General features: G+C 36.7%; 2 protein-coding genes across 2 annotated transcripts; both read left to right on the plus strand.

Annotated features, from left to right (window-relative positions):
- The first annotated feature begins 53 nt into the window (after positions 1-53).
- Positions 54-23848, plus strand: LOC115447788 (clathrin interactor 1). The gene is made up of 11 exons (XM_030175015.2): positions 54-247; positions 5642-5843; positions 6319-6447; positions 6828-6936; positions 7332-7442; positions 7982-8063; positions 9088-9275; positions 9583-9796; positions 10190-10386; positions 10674-10817; positions 18130-23848. The coding sequence occupies exons 1-11, from the start codon at positions 198-200 to the stop codon at positions 18459-18461; spliced, it is 1758 nt and encodes a 585-aa protein (XP_030030875.2). The 5' UTR covers positions 54-197; the 3' UTR covers positions 18462-23848.
- Positions 12034-17789, plus strand: LOC115447787 (telomere length regulation protein TEL2 homolog). The gene has a single exon (XM_030175014.2). The coding sequence runs from the start codon at positions 12659-12661 to the stop codon at positions 15413-15415; it is 2757 nt and encodes a 918-aa protein (XP_030030874.1). The 5' UTR covers positions 12034-12658; the 3' UTR covers positions 15416-17789.
- Positions 23849-23895: the final 47 nt, after the last annotated feature.

The following is a 23895-nucleotide window of genomic DNA, read 5'->3' on the forward strand; positions in this document are numbered from 1 at the left end:
AGTATTTATTACATGGCAACAAATGTTGACAATTTTAATTTTAACAATAAACTGGCAACATTCACCTGTCGTCGCCATTTTGCAAGAATGTCAGCCAAATCATCAGAACAAGTTTTTTAACCAAATTTTATGTTGTTTGAAGTTATATTGCGGTGATTTTGTGTTTCGGACTTTATTTGATTTGTTAAACAGGAAAAATGGACCGCTTCATAAGTATGTGGAAAGTGCGGGAGTTAGCGGATAAAGTGTAAGTATTTAACTAGTTGTATTTCATTTTTATGTTCATTTGTACCATCTGGTTGGTTGATAGAGAGTTTATTCAGTGATTGAAGTATTACGAATGCTAAATAAGTACTCTCTCAGTGGTAGATGGCTGCTTAGCTCTCAACCAACGTGCATTTTTTCATCAAAGTTTCGTAGAAGCCATTCACGCAAGCCGGAATCGTTTATGCTTAAAATAATTTATTTAAACGGTTTACCAATTAATTATTGGTTAGATTAAATACCGGTTTGCCAATGATCAACTGTAAAGAACTAACAATATACTAAACGCTGCTATTTTCGTACAAACTTCCTGTTTAATGTCACTTTCATTTGATAGAGTACCAACCCATCATAAACATGTGACATTATGTTACAAGCATTCTACTCATACGTAAATGTATACATGAACTGCTACTGAATGTGCTGTACTATGTAAAAACACTAAACCTATAGGAATCCTCTCAGATTATTGTAGCTTGTGTCAATATTATTATAATTCTGAACATTGACCATCTACTTAACTTCCAGGAGAATGTAATCATATTGACAAAATTAAGAAAAAGCTTTGTACTTGTCCCACTATTAAGTCTGTTATAATTGAGTGGAGGATGTCTCATTCACTTTATTCTATTGAATTACAGGAAATGTTGTACTCTACAGAATTAACAAATACATTGATAACATATAGGCACATTTAGAATTATAATTGATAATAATAGAATCATAACTGTAACTTCTTTTTGTACTATATGCTGTACTTGCTTTATACCTTTGAACTAATTTTGAAAAGAACAACACTAGAGTTTCTTACCTGTTCTTCTCTGGTGGATACTGCTGTAATTACTGAATCTAAATAATGTTTAACATTTTACAGACTAAAATAAATTTGTTTAATTACAAATTACATAATTAGCTTAGGTGGAAGTGTATGACCAAAGTTTATCTTAGGGAGCCAGGAAATTTAAAATTTTGTTTCATATTAACAAATTACAAGCTAGTTGTGTTATTGCTCTTAATACATAACTATGTTAGCATATAGAAAGTACTTCTAGATGATTCTGATTAATATTAAGGAACTAAAAGCATTGTATATGTTGCCTTTATTTATTGCTATAAAATGACATAATTATATTTCAGTTGTATTGTGTTTCCATTGCTATTGGTAAAATTATTTTGAATATAATACCTATGTTCTAAACTTTACCAATACATTAATTAATCTTGTAATTTAAAGGTGGGTTTTGATTATAATCTCATCAGGCAGGTAATCTGCTTGCATTGCTATGTTGTATGAAATAGGCTGATCTTGTTCATAATGTAAGTATTTTTAAAGAATAAATAAAATTATGCTATTGCAAATAAGTATGCATAGTAAGCAATAGTCAGCATAGTTCTAGGGGACTCCTTTTTTTAAGGGCAAACTGGGCCACCCTGAGTCTCAGGTTGGGTACTCAGTTTACAGAAGAAAACCTAAAAAGTGATGCATAATAATTGTATAAACAATAAATATGCACAACAAATGAAAGGTGTGTGAACTCAGCAGTTAAATTTGTGCCACATTTCAATACGCCTCGTTTACAAGAAGTCAAGGCCAATCATTAATTCACTTGTCATTGTGTGTGACAAAGAGATGGCAATGACTGTTGTCAATTTTGGCTCATCTTTTTGTTTATAAAAAGAAACCCCAAATGTATTTATAGCAATTTTAATCTTATTTTATTTGCAATTTATTGATTTTGGTTTTGGAAAGTTAAGAATTAGTTTTATCAAAGTTTAAAATTGTGGACAACAAACTATAGAGTGTTAAGTACGACTTATAAATACAGGTTTTGTTGGATCTTATCAGACTTGTTTTCTTAAGTGTCAGCATGTCTTGCAAATATTTAATGGTATGTTATCATTATCTACTATTTTTTGCATGCAACTCTGCCTGCAAAATAGTCTTTCCCTTTAATAAACATAATCAAATATAATAAATACAATCTGATACTGTACAAGTATAATTAGATATTAGTTTAGGAATTATAGAATCTGTTAAAACTTTTATTACAAATCTGTTTTATAGATTACCCCCTATAAAGTAGGAAATTTAAATTATTTTTATACCAGTGTAGATAAATGGGAGATAATATAATGCTCAGTCATCATTAAAATGTAGATAACTCAATATTGTTGTACATATAATTTATAATTTATAACATAATCACAAGTATTTAATCCATACTTCCATTATTATTATATAAGTACTAACCACACCTGTGTAGGTCTAAATATATAAAATATTAGTCTCATCTCTAAGTTTTGAAATCTTATTGACATTGCAGTAGGTATTTGGATTTCGAAGCATATGTATAATGCAGCGCCTTTGTCTCTATTATCATGAAAAAAATAAAAGACCAAGTAATAAAATAAAAGTCTAAAGATGTCTATCAAATACCTGAATGTCTAACTGAAATAAATCTAGACATTATATGTTTGAATCTTAAGCGTAATTGTGCTAATTATCAACCCAAGCCTCGCACATAGAAACTACACTAAAAACTAAATTACTTTCCCTTCCTACCCCCATAATGTACAGTTGTGATAATAAATTAATGATCCGCGACAGCTATGTACAGAGTGGATTGTTATGTTCCACTGATAGTGTTATCGGCGTGTCATTGATTAGCGCGCGATAAGCCGTTATGTCACAACCGACTCGGATTGAACCCTGGACAGGTGTAATTGTTTAGGACATATCTTATTTTCAGTATTTCATTTTGTGTTGGACAATAAATGTTCGACACCAATAATTATTATGTGGATTTTCTTTAAAGGGTACAGGGTGGTCACCTTAACGCATTTTATGGTAAACGGAGTAGCGTGTAGATAGTGTGTTAACTGACGATATTTTATCCCTCTCAGTCGACGCAATTATGCCGGCCTGTTTTTAGACCAATTATAGCATTTATATAACTAGGTGCTGCATCATTATTCGACCGCATGAAGAAACGTCCTCAAAAACAACGTATTACCACTGCAATGTTGTGGATGATCTTCCAAATTGTTTACTATCAGACAAATTAAAACACGAAGTTGCGCCTCAAACACTCTTCCGTATGTTGAGTTACGGAGGTCGTATCAATTCGCCAATTTAAAATATGTACAATATTTCACAATGGCAACCTTGCGGTAACCTTTCTCTCGTACGCCCGCGTTAATTGCGTCATTTAGATGTGTGTTTATGCATCGAAACTTGTTGTTATGTGGTATTGTGCAAGATAGTTACTTCTCGAGGGTTAACAAGATTGTTCCGCCCTCATGTCTGTGCCCGTTTTACTAGGGACCGTTAGCTCGCGTTACGACACCGAGCAGTAAACTTCAACTGTGGCCCTACATTAATATCTATTAAGTATGTCTGATTAGTGTCCATTAAATATTGTAATTCGTTAGGAATACAAGGGAGTGATTTGGAGCTCTGAAAATCTCAATTACCATACGCGACTCGTCAAAGGTAGTCGTCAAAGTTCACTTGGGTATTGTTTTTTTTTTATTGCTTTGAATGACGAGACGAGCTTGCCGTTCGTCTGATGGTAAGCGCTACCACCACCCATAAACAGTAGAAGACCATCCAACGCCTTAAATTACAAAGTATTGTTTGGTATTCCACTGCACTCGCCATCCTGAAACGTGAGATGTTAAGTCTCATTAGGTCCAGTAGTTACACTGGCTATAATATCCTTCAAACCGGAACACAACAGTGACTACACACTGCTGCTTGGTGGCAGAAATGACATTGCGGTGGTACCTACCCAGACGGACTCTCACATATGAGAGACCTACCACCAGTAACTGTTAGACTCAGTAGTAATACTTTAGTCGAGCTGGTGCTTTCACGCTGTACACAAACATCTTCACCACTTTTATTTACTTTCCGTTTAAAATCATGAATAAGGTATTTTCCAAAATATAAAAAGGTACAAATCATTTAAATTTTATCGTGTTGATATACTAGTATCAGAAGGTCCTGCCAGGTGGCTTGTGATTTCACATCGAGTTTACAACGCGAGCACGTTGCCGCCCTTTATTTCCGACGCCCTTTCTTGGCAATCGGCGGTTTCCTTTCCGTAACGAGATTGCTGATGACGTCCTTGTGACGTCAGAGATGTTTGTTTACTGTAGTGGTTTTACCTTTATATGTTATATATCTACCTAAATACCGAGACGGACAAGACGCTTAGTGTTGATTGTGAATTCTACCAACTCGCATCAGGCCAATATGATGGATAAAATCCATATACCACATAGAGCAGAAGAAATGCCCAACAGTGACCGAAAACCAACTATTATGATTAACTATCTCTTGCTCGCGGTTTCGGCGGAGAGTAATTCTGTCTCTGTCAAAATTTTAATGAACCTTCACCTTGGATGTCTCCATTGTCAAAACTGTATCAAAATCCGTTCAGTAGTTTTTGAGTTAATCGTGTTCAGACGGACAGACGCGGGGGACTTTGTCTTATATGTAGTGAAGGATAATTATTCTGTTTTGAGCCTTATCCTACAGTAGCATGTAACAAAACGACAGAAAAATGAAACGTTTCTGTTTAACAGTTTAGTATTAACATAAAACACAAACACATTTTTTCCTCATGAGACTGACCACAAAATTACTTGAACACATTCAAAATTTCTACACACATTAACTTAAATCGAATATTTTTTTCCTCATCTAAAGTATATCTTTGAAATTTATTTTAGTGAAGAAAAAACGATAGTTGACAGACACAAATGTTTAAATGCTGTTTGAAGTTTCGAATTTATTCAGTTAATTTTGCGCCTGACTGTATTAGTCGACATTTGAACATCAATAAATTAAATTGCAATTATATTAAAGAATCTAAAATAGTAACAAATATTCATAATATTTCCAGCACTAGAACAATGAGGCAAGATTAGTGGAAAAATTGATATTCATGATATTGAATTAAATAATCGCGTTGGATGATATGAGCCGCGCCTTGTCGCGAGCAACCCCGCCTTCATACCCATCGCTACAACTTTGTAGGCCAACTTGAACGTGCATTTGAAAAGACAAAATTGATTAATCGTATGGCATGAAGCAGTGAGGCTTGGCATGTACCTGGCAGCACTAACAACCATCTTTCGAATGGCTGCTTTTTCTTTGGAAAACGTGTAGTCAAAAGAATAGATCTCATATATGATGGGAACAGGCATGATGGATAAGGGCAAATTTGTCGCCATATCGGGCACAAATTTCAGACATGAAGCAGAAAACCCAATGTCAATTTGCTTGACCCGGGATTCGAACCCGAGACTTCATAGCAATGAACAATGCAAATAAAATCTTCAACACAATAATCAAATATGTCTGTTACAGCACAAACGTGGTGATGAACTACACCGAGGTGGAAGGCAAGGTGCGCGAGGCGACGTCGGACGAGGCGTGGGGCCCCACCGGCCAGCAGATGCAGGAGCTCGCGCTGGCGACCTTCACCTACGAACACTTCCCTGAGGTGATGTCCATGCTGTGGCGACGCATGCTGCACGACAACAGGAGCCACTGGCGCAGGACTTACAAGGTACGCGGATGGATTTAGGCTGAATAAAACAGTAATAAAAACACTCCCATTAAAGTCCTTGATATACATCTGCATTTTACTTTTTACTAATAATATTAATGCAAAACTTTGTGAATATGTTTGGATGAAATTTGGCAAATGGAGAGACAATGCCTCGGATTAATACACAGTAATTTTTTAATCCCAGTAATTTGCTTCTGTGAAAAATAATTTAATTTTTAATTAGATGGCGGTAGCGTTGTTTGCAGATTGATTATGGATTACTATAGTTTTTTTAGGGACATAGCCGTAAAAGCTTTCCAACGCGAACAAAGCCGTGCGAAGCCCGAGTTACTGAAAATGAACTAAAACGTAACTATTAGTAAATATTTAGTGCGTAATACAAGAATAAAATACAAATTGGAAAAGTTCAAAACATTCCGTTCCGTTTCCCTGGTAAACTCCCCTCTATAAGTTCCCCGGTTGGTGTCCCCAGTGCCTGCTGCTGCTGAGCTACCTGGTGCGCAACGGGTCGGAGCGCGTCGTGACGTCGGCCAGGGAGCACATCTACGACCTGCGCTCGCTCGAGAACTACACCTACGTCGACGACATCGGCAAGGATCAGGTAATATAACCGCTGACCCACGAGTGTCATCCAAACGGTAACCACTGTGAGGGTGTAATGGGAATAGTACAAAATTCATTTAACACAAACAAATACATACAATCAAATGATCGGATGAAGAACTTTGCTGGTGGTGGGACCCTTGTATTCACCTGGATAGGGACCACTTTATACAAGATGTGACCGCATGCATTCTAGGATCAACCTGTGTATATCCAGTTCAAACATAATTGTACTAAAACTTTCAACGAAATGTGAAAAAACAATCAGCAAGCCAGCATAATATTTCCGATGGCCTTCATCATCCCTTGTTTTTCTCTCTTCACTTAACGCTAGTTGCAATGAAAAGTGTGTTATTAATTTATAATGCTGTACTGCAGGGTATAAACGTGCGGCACAAGGTTCGCGAGCTGATCGACTTCATCCAGGACGACGAGAAGCTCCGCGAGGAACGGAAGAAGGCAAAGAAGAACAAGGACAAGTATATTGGTATGTACAATATAGATACTTAAATTAAGTTTACACTAGCAAGGTCTCGCAAAAATATGTCACAAGTCTCGCAAGTTTTAAAACTTGCAGTAATCTGCTCCTATTGACTGCTTTCTTATTAAACTAAACCCGTACTACAACTAAAATCACTCACATTAATGTCCGTTACCGACAGAGACTAGTCTATGGAACTTAGGGTTAGTGTAGTTTTCCATAAAAAAAATCATTCAGAGAATCCTCTTACACTTTCAATATACACTTTCAAATTTTGCATTCTATGCATCACTTATTTGTTGATCGTTATCATTTTGTTGCGTAAGTCCACTTCGTGTTTTTGCTCCTTGCAAATTTATGATAGATATTTCCCCATGACAGTAAATACGTGTATGTTCCAGGCATGTCGTCGGAGGCGGCGGTGCTGGGCGTGGGCGGGATGGGCGGCATGGGCGGGCGCGGCGGAGGGGCGGGCGGCTGGGGCGAGTACAGCGACCGCGCCTCCAGCTGGGGTAATTACATCATTTATACCACTTATCAAATTGTTAGACTTGTAATTCTGCAAATTTGAAAACTTGTTATAAGCATCTCTGGCGGTAAAACTAAAGGTGCTAACTGTTCTCATCCCTCAATTGTGAGTTAAGCTGGATAAAGTAAAGACATTAAAGTATTAGGAAAATCTTCGAACATTTTTAAAGCACTCCTTATGTAAAGCTTGAATAGGACTTCTTTTTTATTTGGCACTGTACCTCGTTCATCATTTGAATTGATTTCGAAAAGGGTGACACTAGAGTTTTTTTGTTGTTCTTCTCTAATGGAAATTGCTTTCCGAACTGGTGGTAGAGAAAAAATTTATAAAATTCAAACAATATTTGACATTTTGTACATATAGTCCGCCCCGTGACCATAAAGACATCAGCAGAAAATTATAATATAAAATCTGCAAAATAGGTTTATTTCATTTTTTTAGATAAAAAATATATATTTTATTTCAAGACAACAATTGTGAAAAATACAATATTGATAATTAATATTATGTATGTTATTCTAGACGAGCCGAAGGAGCGTAATGAGGAAGAAGAGTACGACAGGGAAGACTCGGACGGAGACTACGCGCCGAGGAAACACAACAAGTGCGTACACACTAGCATACATGCTACAGTTTGTAATTGGATTATATTTGTAACCTTAATAATAATACGAAAGTGAAATTTTGTGAATATGGATATTTTTTGTTACTGAGAAGTAAGCTACGCAACGAATGAACGGGTATAAATGAAATTTATTATATATCTATACTATTATATAAAGCTGAAGAGTTTGTTTGTTTGTTTGTTTGAACGCGCTAATCTCAGGAACTACCGGTCCAAACTGAAAAATTCTTTTTGCGTTGGATAGCCCTTTGTTCGTGGAGTACTATAGGCTATATATCATCACGCTATACCCAATAGGAGCGGAGCAGTAATGAAACATGTTGCAAAAACGGGGGAAAATTATTAGTTTTGAGAGCTTCCGTTGCGTGCGCTGCGTAAACGGTTAAAGTTATGCAACAATGATGTATGACGGGATTGTTCCTCTTAAAAAGTTCTAAAAATATATATTATAAAACTAAGTCCCCCGCTGCATCTGTCTGCCTGAATGTGTTAAACTCAAAAACTACTTAACGTATTAAGATGAAATTTGGTATGGAAACAGTTTGAGACCCTGGGAAGAACAAAGGCTCCCAGGAAACTACTACTTTTATAACGGAAAACTTTAGCCTGAAAAACTTTATAACGCGGGCGGAGCCGCGGGCAAAAGCTAGTATAATATATTTTAATTCGCCCGTATAGCGAACATTGTACAAAAGGTGTTAAAACCCGTCATAGAGGCCCACGTATGTCGCGTTCGGGAGCAGCCTGTGTATGTCCGGTACCAACAGGCCGACATATTTGTGTCGACTGCCGAAGGACAATAATTTCGCGTTAGTCGACATTCTATTGGACCCCACTCTACTTACAATCAAGTGCAGTCGAGTCGCTTCACCGTGCACACATAAATAATACTATTTTAATCCCATTGATTATGTGTTCATCTAAGATTTTTATTCTAAGAAATACGTTGCGTCTATCTTATTATCTATAAAATATAATAACATATTACGTAATGACATTGCAGGGACAGAGACGCGTCGGTGTACCGCGACGCGGAGGTAGTGGCCAGCAGCCCCCCGCGGTCCATCACGACAGCGCCGACCGCCGGCGCCGGGGGGCTGGGGTCCCTGTCGGGCGCCGGCCCGCTCACCGTCACCGTGCGCAGCCCCGCCAGGAACAAACCCGCCACGCCGACACGCAGGATTGATTTGGGTATGAGACTGACATCAATTTATTGTGATATGAGTTGTAAATGTTTAGGTATTTAATACCTAATTGGGTAATTTTTAACATTCCTAAACACTCATAAAATCAGAAGGATCATTGGTGCGTTGTTTATCGTTATGTATAATAAATAGTGGTCCTGTATTACTGGGAAGAAAGTTCTTAGCAGAAGAAGTTGCACTCGAGAGGATGTAGGCTTTAATTCACCATGCTGATTAAGCATACACATGCTCAATTAGTGATTATGTAATTATGATTATTATAAGTTAATACAACAAGATTAAAATATTCACAGGTGCAGCAGCGACGTACGGCAAGACATCGCAGCCGGCACAGCAAATACAACCGACGAGCCAGCTGCCCGTCGATAACAACAACTCGCAGGACTTGTTGGACGAGTTATTCAAGACGTGTCCCGCGCCCGGCGCCTCCCCCGCCGCCACCCCCGCCTCCGCCGCCGCCAACAACCACTCCGCTTCACTCGTGCTTGAAGATGACTTCGATCCTAGGTGACGATATTTTCTATAAAAAGAGTCACGTAAATTGCCCCATGGAATATTTGAATAATCTATGTAAATACGTAAAAAAAAGAAACAGTCACATGAATCAAGAATCGTGGCGTTTTTTGGTTGTCGGTTAAAGGTTTGGATTAACGTCAGATGAATTGTATCTGTGTCCGAGAAATTTTAAAGGATGTGTTATAAAGAAGTGGGCTTTTATATCGCTAATAATTTCACCAACAATATAAAACAAAAGGTTAAATACCTCACATCAGATTACAGACTAGTTATATCTCTAAAACAAGGCACTGCAACTGGTTAAAAAGAGCAATCATACGGGTTTAATCGAGTATCCCTCAGCATGTTTGTTGATATAACATTATTGCGTGTATGTGGTTGCAGAGCGGAGGAGCAGCGCGCGGGCGCGGGCTCGGAGTTCGGCGACTTCTCGAAGGCGTGGAGCGCGGCGCCGCCCGACGCGCCCGACGGGTTCGCCGACTTCGCCTCCGCCTTCGGCGCCGCCGCGCCCGCGCCCGCCGCACCACCCGCACCCGCGCCCGCACCCGCACCCGCCGCACTCGCTGCGCCCGCGCCGCCTTGTAAGTATTACTTAAAAATAAACCATTCAAAACAAATATTAAGAAATGTAAACACAGTGTACCTTAGTAGTACCCTAAAACTAAATTCTATGTTTAGCCAAACATTAACAATATGTAAAGAAACATCGTAATAAGTTTTAAAAAAATATATATTAAAATTTATCATAAACTGTGAAATACATGAATTTATTACTCAAAAAGTCTGTTTTATGAATAACATTTTAGATAAAATATATAATATTTCACTACATACAAAATAAACCATATAAAACTGTTACGTTTTCCAGCCCCACAAGCTTCGAACCTGGACCTCCTGAGTTCGCTAGCGGCGCCGCCCCTCACACCGCTTGGGTCCCTGGATCTTTCCCCCATGGACAACCTGACTGGACAACTGGCTGCCACCACGCTACAACCAACATTACCACCACAAGGTAACCTATTCATTATCATTTTTGTTTTTTTAGTATCTGTTAAGGATATGATGGAAAGAGAAAATTTGTTAATTTTTTTTTATAAACAACTAGCTTTTGCTCGCGGCTTCGCCCGCGTGAAGGTGTTTTCCAGGATAAAATTCCACTGTTTGATAAAAGTCTTGCTACATATTTTCCCGGTACTTATAGGTTCAAACTAATTTTATCCCCAATCTATAATTTCAGTTCAATCAGTCGAAAATCTAAGAACATTTATACAAACTTTCATCCCCTATTTTATCCCCTTAAGGGTAGAATTTATCAAAATCCTTTCTTAGGGGATGCCTACGTCATAGTAGCTTTATGCATGTAAAGTCTTAGCCCGATCCGTCCAATGGTTTGGGCTGTTCCTTGATATATCACTGTCAGTCACCTTTGAGTTATATATTATATTAACAACTGAAGTTAGCTAAAATTGAGTTTCTCGAAGCTGACCACTATTTATGTACTATGTATTTTGAGACTATGCAATTTTGTCGCGTTCGCGATTCACTTTCACTTTTGTTGAGTTTCAGAACGCGATATTAGATCCTCCAACGCGCACGCGAATTTGAACTTTATGCAGCGGTAATAAATTACAAATTGACTCTCCATTTTATTTAGAAAACGTTTGTATGGGAAATAGAAAAATGCTGTTTTGAGGATTTTCCCGGCAATTATTCGAATTTTTCTCAACTTTTAAATCTTCCCTAGACCTCCACGAATAATTCAAGACCAAGATAAGATAAATCCGTTCAGCCGTTCTCGAGTTTTAGCGAGACTAACGAACAGCAATTCATTTTTATATATATATAAACAATATTACCATGTATATAAGATCAGTACATTCATTTTATTAATTTTTACTGTTTACCAGCAGTATGCCGATACTTATGATTACCTTTGAAGGACACCATTAAATGATAATTATTGCATTATTAAAATTAAATGTTTTATCCAACAGTGACAACCACATTTCACAACCAGTATATAAAATATATATTTATAATTATTGACGGAAATGGGTTTGACTATAATCTTCCTGAAAAAGGAAAATTAATAACCCGCTCTGGGGAATCCATTTTTACTTTTTCATTTTAAAGTTAATATTGGCAGTACAGGAAATTTAATGTATATTTTACCACGACAGGCTATAAAAATATAATTCTATTGAAATAAAATTATTCGCGGATTTTATCGCCGTTGCTTATATTTTAATTTTCCCCCGACGTTTCGAAGACTTTGCCGCCTTCATGGTCACGTGGCAGACTCAGTATAGCAGTATATTTCTAATTAATGTAATTTTGTAATTAATAATCCATCATATCTTTAACACATACTCAAGTTATTTTGTTTATAAAATTTTTGTCTTATACTTTATTTTAAAAGCTATTTTGCGAAAAAATATTTTAACCAAGATACACTATTCGAAAACAATTGGTACCGGGAAAAATGTGTTATTAATCGATCAAATTAATAGTTTGATGTCTGATTAGTCGATTTTAATATCGACTGTGTTGTGTGTTGACTGGTTCATAATTTTCTTAATAATTTATTACAAAATATAAAACATACCAATTCGACAAACGCTAGATTGATTATCCTGTGTTTCTTTCGCACCGCCACAATTTTCGCGAAAATATAAACGCGTACAGCCACACAAAGCTATCCGGCATTACCACACAAAATGTTTTTTTAGTAGTGTGTTTTTTTATTTTGGAAAATGTGAGTGTTTGCATGTGCGTATATCCATGTGAGTTGGTCGAGTCAAGACAGTTTTGGGCACATTCAGGATTCTTTTATTTTCAGACGGGCAAGCCGACATGACGTCACAACAACGCGACCTACTGCGCGCTTTGAAATATTTCGCAACCACCCTACAGTCCATAGAGAAGATTCAGTCGGAGAGTGACGTAAATAACATACTCAAATGTCTTCAGAAAGCCAAAGATCATCTCCCCGGCCCGCTGACTGTGCAAAAACTGTCAAAATTTGATGATTACGTCATGAACGCGGAAATCATCGAAGCGTATTCTCGACTGCTGACAGTTATCATTAGAGACCTGTTGCCACAGTGGCCAGTGTTCAAAGACAAAATTGTCAGCCTGTTTACCATCGAGGACTGTTTTGCTGTTAGCTACGAAACAGTTAGCATTTTGTGCGGATACCTGAAGAATGAGACAAATCAATCCGTCCAAGAGGCTTTGTCGTATTTCTTACTGAAATATATTAAAAGTGACGCAGTAATAGCAGCCGCCATCGACTGCAGTAGCAACTTGGATATAGAAGAATACGACAAATATCAGCTGCAACACGAATGGGAGAATTACGTGCAGATGCTGGTCACACTGCCCGAGAGGGTTGCCAATAAATTGCAGACCGACACCCCCAAAGATTTCTCTAGAAGTTTCTATTCGACTTTTTTGATTTTTCACATCGTAAGATGCCTTGATTTTATGTCTGAATGTAATTTAAATTTGGGTTCACAGTATGACATGTACTACTTATCCTACTTCCTCTCGAAGGTTATCACGAATTACAATATAAATGGCAACTGCGAAGCTGTGTATGACTTCACCGACGTCCTGATATCTTGGGTGAGCGATACGAATGTAGAAAAAACTAGATTTGTTAAAAGGAAACTAATTCAGACCTTGATGAAACACATGAGCCGGCCGGCCATAGAGAACTTTGCCTATGTCTTACTAGCGAAGTGTCCTATAGACTACAAAAAAGATCAACAGATTATCCTACATATACTGGGCGATAATTTTGACACGAACAATGATTGGAAAGAGATTCTCATACATAAAATACCGTTTTATTTCATGCCTAGAGACTATAAAAATACGTCGATACCAGAAAATTTCTTATACTATTTATCGACAACGAGAAATAGTGTCGATGTTTTCACAGATCTATTTGATAGATTGAGCCGAGCATGGGCGGACGTGAAACTTAACAACACCTCTAATGTCGACCAACACATGTATCTCTCGGAGTTGTTAGTGCTGTCCGTAAAATATCGTACGCTAATGACGTTACAGAAGAAAATCGGATGGAATTTTATGGAGAGTAAGTCGATATTATTTAAAGGAATGGGAAAGCATTTGGACGTCTGGTCGCAAGAGTACAGATGTGTGGGCATGGCGACTATAGAGGTCATTCTGAAAACGCTCGCTGATATCGATAGGAGCGATAGAGAAGCGTCCCAAAGCCTTAACTTTAAATATGCAGAAATGGGTGAAAGTTGCGTTGAAATACATAGAGTTTTAAAGGAATTGACAAACAGATGTCTCATAGACAAGAAAAGACAAATACCGCACGGTACCACAAAGATATTGGGTGTGAAGCGTGCGTTAGATTCCATAGCGATGAAAATTATCGACAGAGAAGACATGCCTTCTACCACCAATACAATAGTTACTTGCGCAGTCAAAGGACCTGAACAGACTAAAGAAATAGTCAAAGCTATTATATCTGTCAAATTGGATGCCCTAGAAAAAGAGGGGAAACAGGTAGTGGAAGACCTAGACTCGGACGACGATCTAGAACCCTACGACATGTCCAACGATGTGTCAGCGAATGCTAAATTCAGACCTACATTCCTACGGGAACTGTTGGATAATTTAGTCGAAGCGGAAAACATTGATACGTTCGAGGCGTGTCTCTCTGTTGCAGAGGAGATGGTCACAAAACAAATGAAGGCAGAGAGCCCAAGACTCGCCACGCAATTACTGGACATTTTCATACATTTAGAACCGAAATTCCACGTAGACGACTTCGAGAGGATCAAATTTAATACATGCGTGGCGATAGTGTACGCTAAACCCGCACCGTGTGCCGAACATTTGTGCAAGGAGTTTCATACCGACGTGGGAAGGTACTCCATAGCCACGAAAATATATATGCTGGACATACTATCGGCAGCTGTCAACAAAATATCGAACATCATGCCCGAAGAAGTTGTCAGCAAAGCGACAAGCGAAATAATCAGTACGCAGAATGATGAAGAAAAATTACCGCCAGAAGAAATAATTCGACGGCGGTTGATAAATAAAACTAAATATTATCATTCAAAAAGGCCGCACCCCTTCGCTAAGGCGAAAATTAACGAATTCTCAAAGGTCGCTGATAGCTTTTTTTACCCCCTAATAGGCGGGTTGGGGTACAAACAGCTCACGCTAAGCCATCACAATATGAAGCAAGATATCGACAACATACTCCTGTTTAAATACTTAGCTGTAGTCGGTAACGTTATTTTAGCCTCGAAAAATTGTCCGAAATGTTCGAAATACTGTTGGGAGATACTGCAAATGCTGCTCTATCTTCGGTACACACCAGACCCAAAGCTTAAATCTTGCGTCATATCCCTACTCGCGTCGGTAATTTTGGCATTACCACCGTACATACTGAAAACGGAATTTTTCGACACGCTAATGGAGTTTCGGTCGTGGTTAGTCGATTGTTTATCGAATTTCGATTTGACGATGCAGACGAGCGGTGCTAAGTCAGAGTTAGCTGTATTCGCGGGACAAGTTTTAGGACTGATTGAGAAGTCGTTGTCTGATTTTGACTGAGATTGGGTTAAATAGCGTGATATGGGTTCGCAGTGTTGACACGGGGTATCTGTATGAAGTATTCGTTCGGTGTCGTATTTGATGATATCGATACTCAAAAAGTATCGATCAAATATCAATATCACTTAAAAAAAAAAATTTTGTTGCCTTAGTAGGCAAACGAGCGAGCAGGCCGCCTGATGGTCAGCAGTATCCGCCGCCATGGACTAAAGCAATGCAAAAAATATTATTACCCCATATTAACGTTTAGTATCGATACCTTGCTACTCGAAACCCTAACATACCGAGTATCATTCAAACTCTAGGTGTGACGTCACATCTACTACGATGTAGCATTTACACGCTACATAAGCTATTTTGTTTAAAGTTCCTTTTCTTTTTCACAAACTGTGATATTAAGTGGCTAATATCGAGTACGGAATTCGAAGGCAATTGTGTGCCAACCCATGTATCTATTCGCATGGTGGTCTCAATCTTAGAAGGCTGAGGCAACTTGAATGAACTGGCTGTAATTGAAAATAGAAGTCTCCGTCTCGTTGGATTATCAATAGATAATAATTATGCTGAGAATACTGGATAAAAAAGATGTTCGCAGGACCCAAAAAAAATACAAATTTTAAATGTAGTATACTCCACTATAACTCACTGTGACGCCCGTAGAAATTGCATTTCTTCACTGTATTAGCAATTAAGATATCAAAATATCGATTTTAACAATCTGTGATTGATCTTTGCTTTTAATAACTGCCAAATTTGACATAGCACCTATAGTATTTACCCTTATCAATGTGGCAATACATCACAAGTTAGGCTTTATGTGGTCGTATTCCAACGTGATAAAGTTGTATTTAGCACAAAATTTTAATACAATATGTAGTTATAATTTTGACTGATTGGAAGAGGAGTTTTCTAAATTCCAATGTGAACGTATTGATCTAGGCTTTGGGACAATTATCAATTGGGTGTAGAAACTAACACCTAAACCAGGGTAATAATAAAACCCCGTTTTAAGAAAAACAAGTGACTTGCTAGGATTAGAATATGAATAATAGCCCCCGACATCTCATGATAAAGAAATAAGTTGCATGAGTCTATCCCTCTTGGTAAACAAGCATGAGCTGGCGTGTGAGAGAATAAGATGAGGTTGTATTTGCGTTAACTGCAGGCTCAAGGTCAATACAAAAAAAAACAAAATTAAACTAACCTGCTTAAAGCGGTGCGTGGTTTTTTCAACCTTATATGAAGGGCTATAATGTTAAGTTTCCGTTATATTGTAATGCTCTCTAACGTTTCTCTGCGCTGATCCTTGGATACCTCTTGTCTTGTCTTATGCTGGTAGTAGGATATTTGTATCCGCTCAGATCGCGAGCACCGCACACAAGGTAAAATCTACCATAGTTGCCCACGAAATGAATCGCGTTTTGGGGACCCTTGTGTAGATTTAGTTTCAAACATGCCGGCATAATTATGTCAACTGGTGATGGGTAATCTCTTCAGTCGAGACTATCTAGCTCCACTCTCCTTACCATTAGGTGCATTGGAGTCACTTTGATGAGGTCATATAAAGACTCAAGACTTTCTGGCTCTTGCTCCACTTATAATCAGATGTAGTAGGCTTATCTACCGTGCCCGCATGAAAACACCTAATGGAGGGGGCCACACTGTGCATACAATGACCAGGTGCTGTGCTAGGTTATATTATAAAAATGGATTTATCACAGCTTTGCGCTCTATAGGTACTAACTACACGTAGCTTTAACCTCGAATATATATAAATAAAGAACTATTATTTCTTTGTGAATTAGGATATTTTGGTGTAATTGAGTATAGTCTATGAACACATTTTATAATAAAAAAAAACCTTTACTTTGTTGGGAAAGTATGAAAACAAGCGTTCCCAGGTTCAAACTAAAAATAAATACTCTCTAAGCTTTTAATAACCGAGAAAATAGAGAAAAGGCAATACCATTAGTTATAATGGTATACAATCTCACTGCATTGGCCTTAAAGGAATGACGAATTCTACAAACTATACTTCTACGTAACAAACACTAGCTGTGCTAAGATTGTGCATTTAAGAGATATCTGTGCTATTTTTGTGTATATTTGACATTGTAAGTAGATGTAAAGGGACATCACTGGAGTACTTGTCGACTCTGGAAACTAAATAAGTATGTTTTTTTTTTTTGTTATATGACAATCAAGAAAAAATCTAAAGTGTTCTGTTTATTATTTTTCGTGTAAGTTTATCAGATATTTAGTAAGATTTTTGAATATATATGCGTCCCGTGATGTCCCTTAAGTGATTAGCTATAAAACTGTGTATGTATAAATATGTATTCACCCACCGTCTCAAATAAAGCGTATTCAGCAATTTGTGTTTTATTGTGTTTATCTGTGGATTAAAAAGCGAAAAATAATCATTGCTGTGTGATTACAGCTTTCCTAAACTTGAGGGTTTTTTATATCTAGCGTGATAAATATAGATATATAGTGAAAACCGCTTATAACGACATTGTAGGTGACACAATAATCGTTATAAAAGATGCGTTGTTATAACCAGATTTTACTGTAATTAAAATTATATTTTAGAGTCGGAATCAACACGCATTTATTTCAGCATGTTATCATAAAGTATTAGATTGATACTTTGTTCACAATAAAATACAATAATGTATGGGTTATAACAACAAAATTATTAAATTAATCCACAGGAATCCAACCGACACCGGTAAGCCTCCTGCAACCACTGACGACCAACAACCAGCAACCACAGCCAGCGAACTCAAAACCGTCTGCAAAGCTCGGCGCCACTTGGGCCGACACAACGGGAGCGATCAACATCGACGTGGACAACTTGCTCGCGCCGCGATCGCCCAAGAATGCGCCCGCGCCCACCATCAACCAGCTCAAGTCCAGCCCCGCCAGCCCGGCCCACGCTCCCGCGCACATGTTCGGGTACTCTGGACCTCTAAACAACGCGCCGCCCCTCAACATAAACAACAACGTCATGCGACCCCAATATAACCACAACTTCCTTCAATGATATAAGTATCTGGCAGATGCATGCCACGTGTAATTTAGATTCTGTTTTGGAGCAATGTTTGTTCGTAATGTTTAAGGAGTTAAATGAGAATTAAAGGGTGAAAGAATTGGAATTTTGATTGAGATAATATGCAGCAACAGCGGCTATAGTATATTATAGCGGGGAATAACGCGGATTGCTTCTACCTCCAAGGCGGGCCTGAAGCTCTCAGACTCGAGGTTATGAAAGTAGGTATTCATAGTTGAGGTTTTCTATAAGAATTTTGAAGGCATTACTCCGGTTGGTAAACAAAAGACTTGCCTCTTAGCTGAGAAGCCCCGCATTTAGCTGTTATAAGTAATAATGAAAGACTTGCTTTATAAAAACTTGAAAAAACTTGAATACATTCTTAATGACAATATTCGTTTAGATTACAGTAAGTCGGGTCATCGGTGCACTTCTCATTATAAGTTCTGATTATTGTCACCCTTTCATATAGAACATATTTTGCATCATATTTCAAATACCGTACTACTTTTTGGGAATATTGAGTTATTTATTTTAGGTAACATCTTTGACAATTTCTTGTTTGCAACTATCGTTTCTGTCAATTTGTTTTCTTCCATAATATCTTATCTGTCATTCTGGTATATGGTCATTTATTTTAAAACTTCCCCAGTATTCCCATCAAATAAATGCTCAAAACACATAAAAGGACATGCTTATATAATCCTCCAAACACCGGTGCCATTATAAACAATAACATTTGCCGAACATCATTGCTCCAAACCCTATGTATATACATAATGTAGATAAGGATGAGACGGTTGTACCGCGGGCAGGCCATAGACACCTCTAACATTTAGCTGACGTGCCATGCAGTTGAAACCTTTTCTATCGACTAAAAGGCAAGGTCCCAGATAAAAATAAACAATATTTTATAACGATTAACGGCCATATCCTTCAGATAAGTTGCCTCTTCAATGTCGCTCTAACCGGTTTTACTGTATAAAGACATGTCAAATTATCGATATGTAAAAGTCGATATTTCGTCTAATGTCATAGCAATATCGAAACAACTAATTGATATGTGTGTAGTGGTAATAGGAATATTTGCTAATCGGTCTTTTTGTAACTCGACTATTATACAGACGTATAAATGTTTTTATTACGTCAAGTCAAAGAATAAAAGTGTCGATGATTCGTCCAGTATTTTGGATGTTTAACATAACCATGACTTGTTCAAAACTAATAAAAATATTCCACCACTACACACTAAAATTAATTCTCACACTACATTTATAAATATGGTCTGCCTGCGGAAGTTTTATACTATTTGATATTAGATACATTTCAGGGTACCGTAGGACGCGGCGGAACCGCACGGAACCCACCGCACTAATGCATGGTGCATATCATATCGCATGATATTATCATTATTATAAAACCACATTGTTATGCCAACAATTTACCAATGGAATATAAAGGAGGTTTACAAAAAGAACTTCGATAAAATCCACACACTTGAGTTATAAAGAATGTTGTGGAATTATTAATTTATCGAAAAACTGTTTTTTAATTATTTTTTTTCTTATGCAAATGCATCCGCTTTTCGGTAATTAAATAATTCGTTACTTTTATAACTCGCGCTGAGGTTAAGTCAAAGATGACTAAACCTCAATGTATGCTCACACATTCCTTTATCAAAATCGAAACGTTTAGAAAAAAAAATAGTTAATTTATAAAAAAAATAACGTAGTTCTTGGGCGAATTATTGTTGATAAAAAAAGTGCTTCTGGGAAATTAAAAACGTTTAAAAAATCTTCAAAATGTCCGTGTTGAGACAATAAATGTTAACTGCAATAAACGATGTATACCAAATTTTCTTTTACTGGTGAAAGGGTGCTTGGTATTTTGTACCCGCATATTCAAATGTAAACAAACGAGTAGACGTTCATAGGTGAGCCGGTGTACAGGAAAGGCAACCACAATGACGTCACGTCCTGTTGGTTGACAATATATGACAACACTACATTTAATTTGGTGCAGTGTACTTTGTCGTGATTGGAAAAAGCAACAAAACCCTATTGTTGGTTTTTAAGTTGCAATTATAAATTAGAAATGTTTCTTTTTGTACAAACTTCGTTTTTCGATTCGCTAATTCTAATTGAGATTTTTACAAGCATATAAATAGTATGAGTGAATTTATTTCGTTACTCTTAGCTGAATGTAGTGTGAATGTATTTTATACATGGCAAATGGCAATATTAGAAAGAGATTTAATATAAAAGTAATACAGTGAAATAATTTTACAATATTAATTACCGATAAAATGTATAAAATATCGACATCGATGGTCACAGTACTCTGGAGTTTCGTGTATTTTTAGGGACATAATTTTATGTTCAAAATTTTTTGGTATCACTTACGAACGGAATTATGCTAACTCAATTTATAGATAAAATATTTCGTTGTCGATTCTTATGAATATAGTAATGATTATTCTCTTTGCGATTCGTTTTTTATTACCTGACTTACAATATTAACAAAAAGTAAATATATGAAACTTTTTTTTAAACCTTAAAATATGTAACAACGATACAACATTATTAATTATGTAGGACAGGTAATGAAAAATGAATTATAACAAATTACTTGCGGCAATCAGTTTTTCTACTTACGCCATGTATGCTTAAATGGAATTGAATATCAAGGCATACATAAATGAATTTGCCGCGAGTAAAAACAAGCACTGATATAATACAACGGACTTATAACGGATTTGCAATTAATATTAACAATTAAGCCTAGAATACACTTGATACTAAAGCATGCTTGTTTTGTCATCGCCTTTTTTATATAAATAGCTAGAGGAGCAAATTACAGCAAGCAGCTTTAATTTTTTTACAAACATCGAATGGTATTCAATTACGCTTGGAATCATGGAACATAAATTTAGGTCTTGGTATTACATAGCTGACAAAAAATCAAGCATGCTTTTGTACGAAACACATGTATTCTAAACATAATACAATAACACTAGAGTAGCGGTGATATCGATAATGTTCATCGATCCTGAATAAGGTAGTGTCAACTGGTTGTTCAGATAGAATATTTTTATACCCGCTTCAGGTAGTGGATCTGCCGACCCCGCGGGGGTGGTGTGAATGTCGTGGTAGTGTCAAATTTAGAAACGTTGTTATTGTAGTTTTTAAGAAGGGCTGTGGGGGTTGGATTTTGTCGTACAATAAAAGAAAGATTTGTTAATTTATGTCTATTTAGTACAGTCGATAATTTTTTAAGTAAAATATAGGATATAGAAAATCGACAGTCGCATACTAGTGAGATTCAATCTCGAAAAATAAGGTCTACTACAATTATTAAAATATTGCTATAAATTATGAAAAAACAGCTCTGATTGGTCAATTTTAAAATGAGAAGCGAAAGCGATCCGTATTATACGAAATATAATAAAATACGAAAGAAAACTAAATCAACCCTCACAGTCGTAGAAGAAAATGAAATTTTGAATGGAAAAATGTGGGTATACAGAAATTAGGATTACGTATGTAACCGTACTTAAATTAATTCCAAACGATTGCTTTAAGACCCTCCCTTAATATTTAATCGGTGTCATCTCTTTCACTCTTCAATTATTTCACGTAGGGAAGAGAGGACAGTAATTAGTAACTCTGATAACTTTATATAAGGGATAAAACCTTTTTCGTTGTGCATTTAACCTCATTCCGGTAATCGATAGAACTGGTGCTGTGCGTTTTCAAAAGAATGCTTGCAGTTTTTATTTTATATTGCGACATATGATCCATTTTTAATTTGTAAAAGAATGATTTGCAATGAATTTATTTTCGCTCTATCGGCGGTGAATATCATTAAACATACCGGTTTATCGATATCGATAAAATTGCATTTTGCATTAATCGATTGCGTTGTGACATTGCAGCTATATTTACTTTCTTTTTATAATTACAGATATAAAACAAACTATATGCAAATGTAATTAATATAAAGTCGAAAACATTTAAACTATGTTTATATTTTTGAATGTATGCCAGATAATAGAAATTATTTTAATTTCATTTATGACTTGTAAAGTACGTAATATTATAAAAAATATTTAAGTTCAAATTCTATCACATCTTTGTATTCACGAAAATAGTTTATCATTTAGTTATACGTTATTGAGTGTTATGAATAAAATAGTATGGAATTAAGTGCAAAACTACACTCTAGTGCTGTATATTTAGATTCGTAAATCGCATATGACGTGTCAGAGGGGAAAGGAATAGTATTTGGGACCAAAGCTCAATAGGGGGTATCAAAATTATTTTGTATTCGGACCGCGCGGGAATCGATCTGCACTTCATATGCGAAGTACGAGTGTCGTAGTGTTAGACACAGTGCTCATGTAATTTTGGTGCCTAGGTTTTTTTCATCCGTAGGTATAGGATAAGGTTGATGCAAGTGTAAAAGGCCATTTTAGGAAAATCAAAATAATATGGAATGTATTATGTTCATGTTGCAAAACTAAATGCAGTTCAAGAGTTAGTTGGAGATTAAGATTTCTTCGATGAAATGAGATGGGCTATTTTCTAAAACAATTCTAATTATAGTTCGTTATTAATTACCGTTCGAGAAATTACATATTTCTTCTTTCACCTTGGGATCTCAGCACTAAAAGACTAAACTTTAGATGCGGTTATCAATCCTATAGTGGCCTTTATACACTTGCCGATAAGGTTTACGTTGCCCGGGCTTTAACTAACCTGACTACAACAGTATAATTAATCTATTATTTAGTTCTACAATGGAAATGTTTTCCTACGCAAGGACAATTGAACTAGCCCGGTGAATGTTCATTCTTAGCCGACTTCAAACTATCGATATTTTTTTGACTATACAAAAAAGTTTATATCATTGTAAATATTATTTTATATTTTCAAAGTTCTTCCATTATTTTTTTCGAAATGGAGATTTGAAAGCAATAAAGATTATTTTTTAATTAGTTTTAACGTCGATTTTATTAAAAATTAATTAATGTTCATCGTATCGTCTATTACTCGCACAAGTATTGTTTTATGTACCGAGAGTTGTTACTTTCATATCCCTACTGTCTCGTTTTGTTTAGCAACATGTTGCGCAACATTGCTAGAGGGTATCGCCACCTCACCTATAAAGGTCGTCAAACTGTAGGTACTCATAATCTGACCTCCCCTCATAAAGAAGGGCGTATTGTTTTACAAGTTGATGTAGGCGCGTAATGTTGCTTGATGAAATGGATATGGTTTCATTGTATCGTATGTAGCGCTCTCGGCGTACAGTATCGAGTTATTGTTGTAAGGAAGCAGTCGGTGCTGCTGGACATATTAATAAACGTAATTATTACCTGATGTGTTGTCTTATTGATCTCAACATGTGACCCTGAACTTTTGTAGCA

The sequence above is a fragment of the Manduca sexta genome, chromosome 18, assembly GCF_014839805.1.
Source record: "Manduca sexta isolate Smith_Timp_Sample1 chromosome 18, JHU_Msex_v1.0, whole genome shotgun sequence".
Lineage (NCBI taxonomy): Eukaryota > Metazoa > Arthropoda > Insecta > Lepidoptera > Sphingidae > Manduca > Manduca sexta.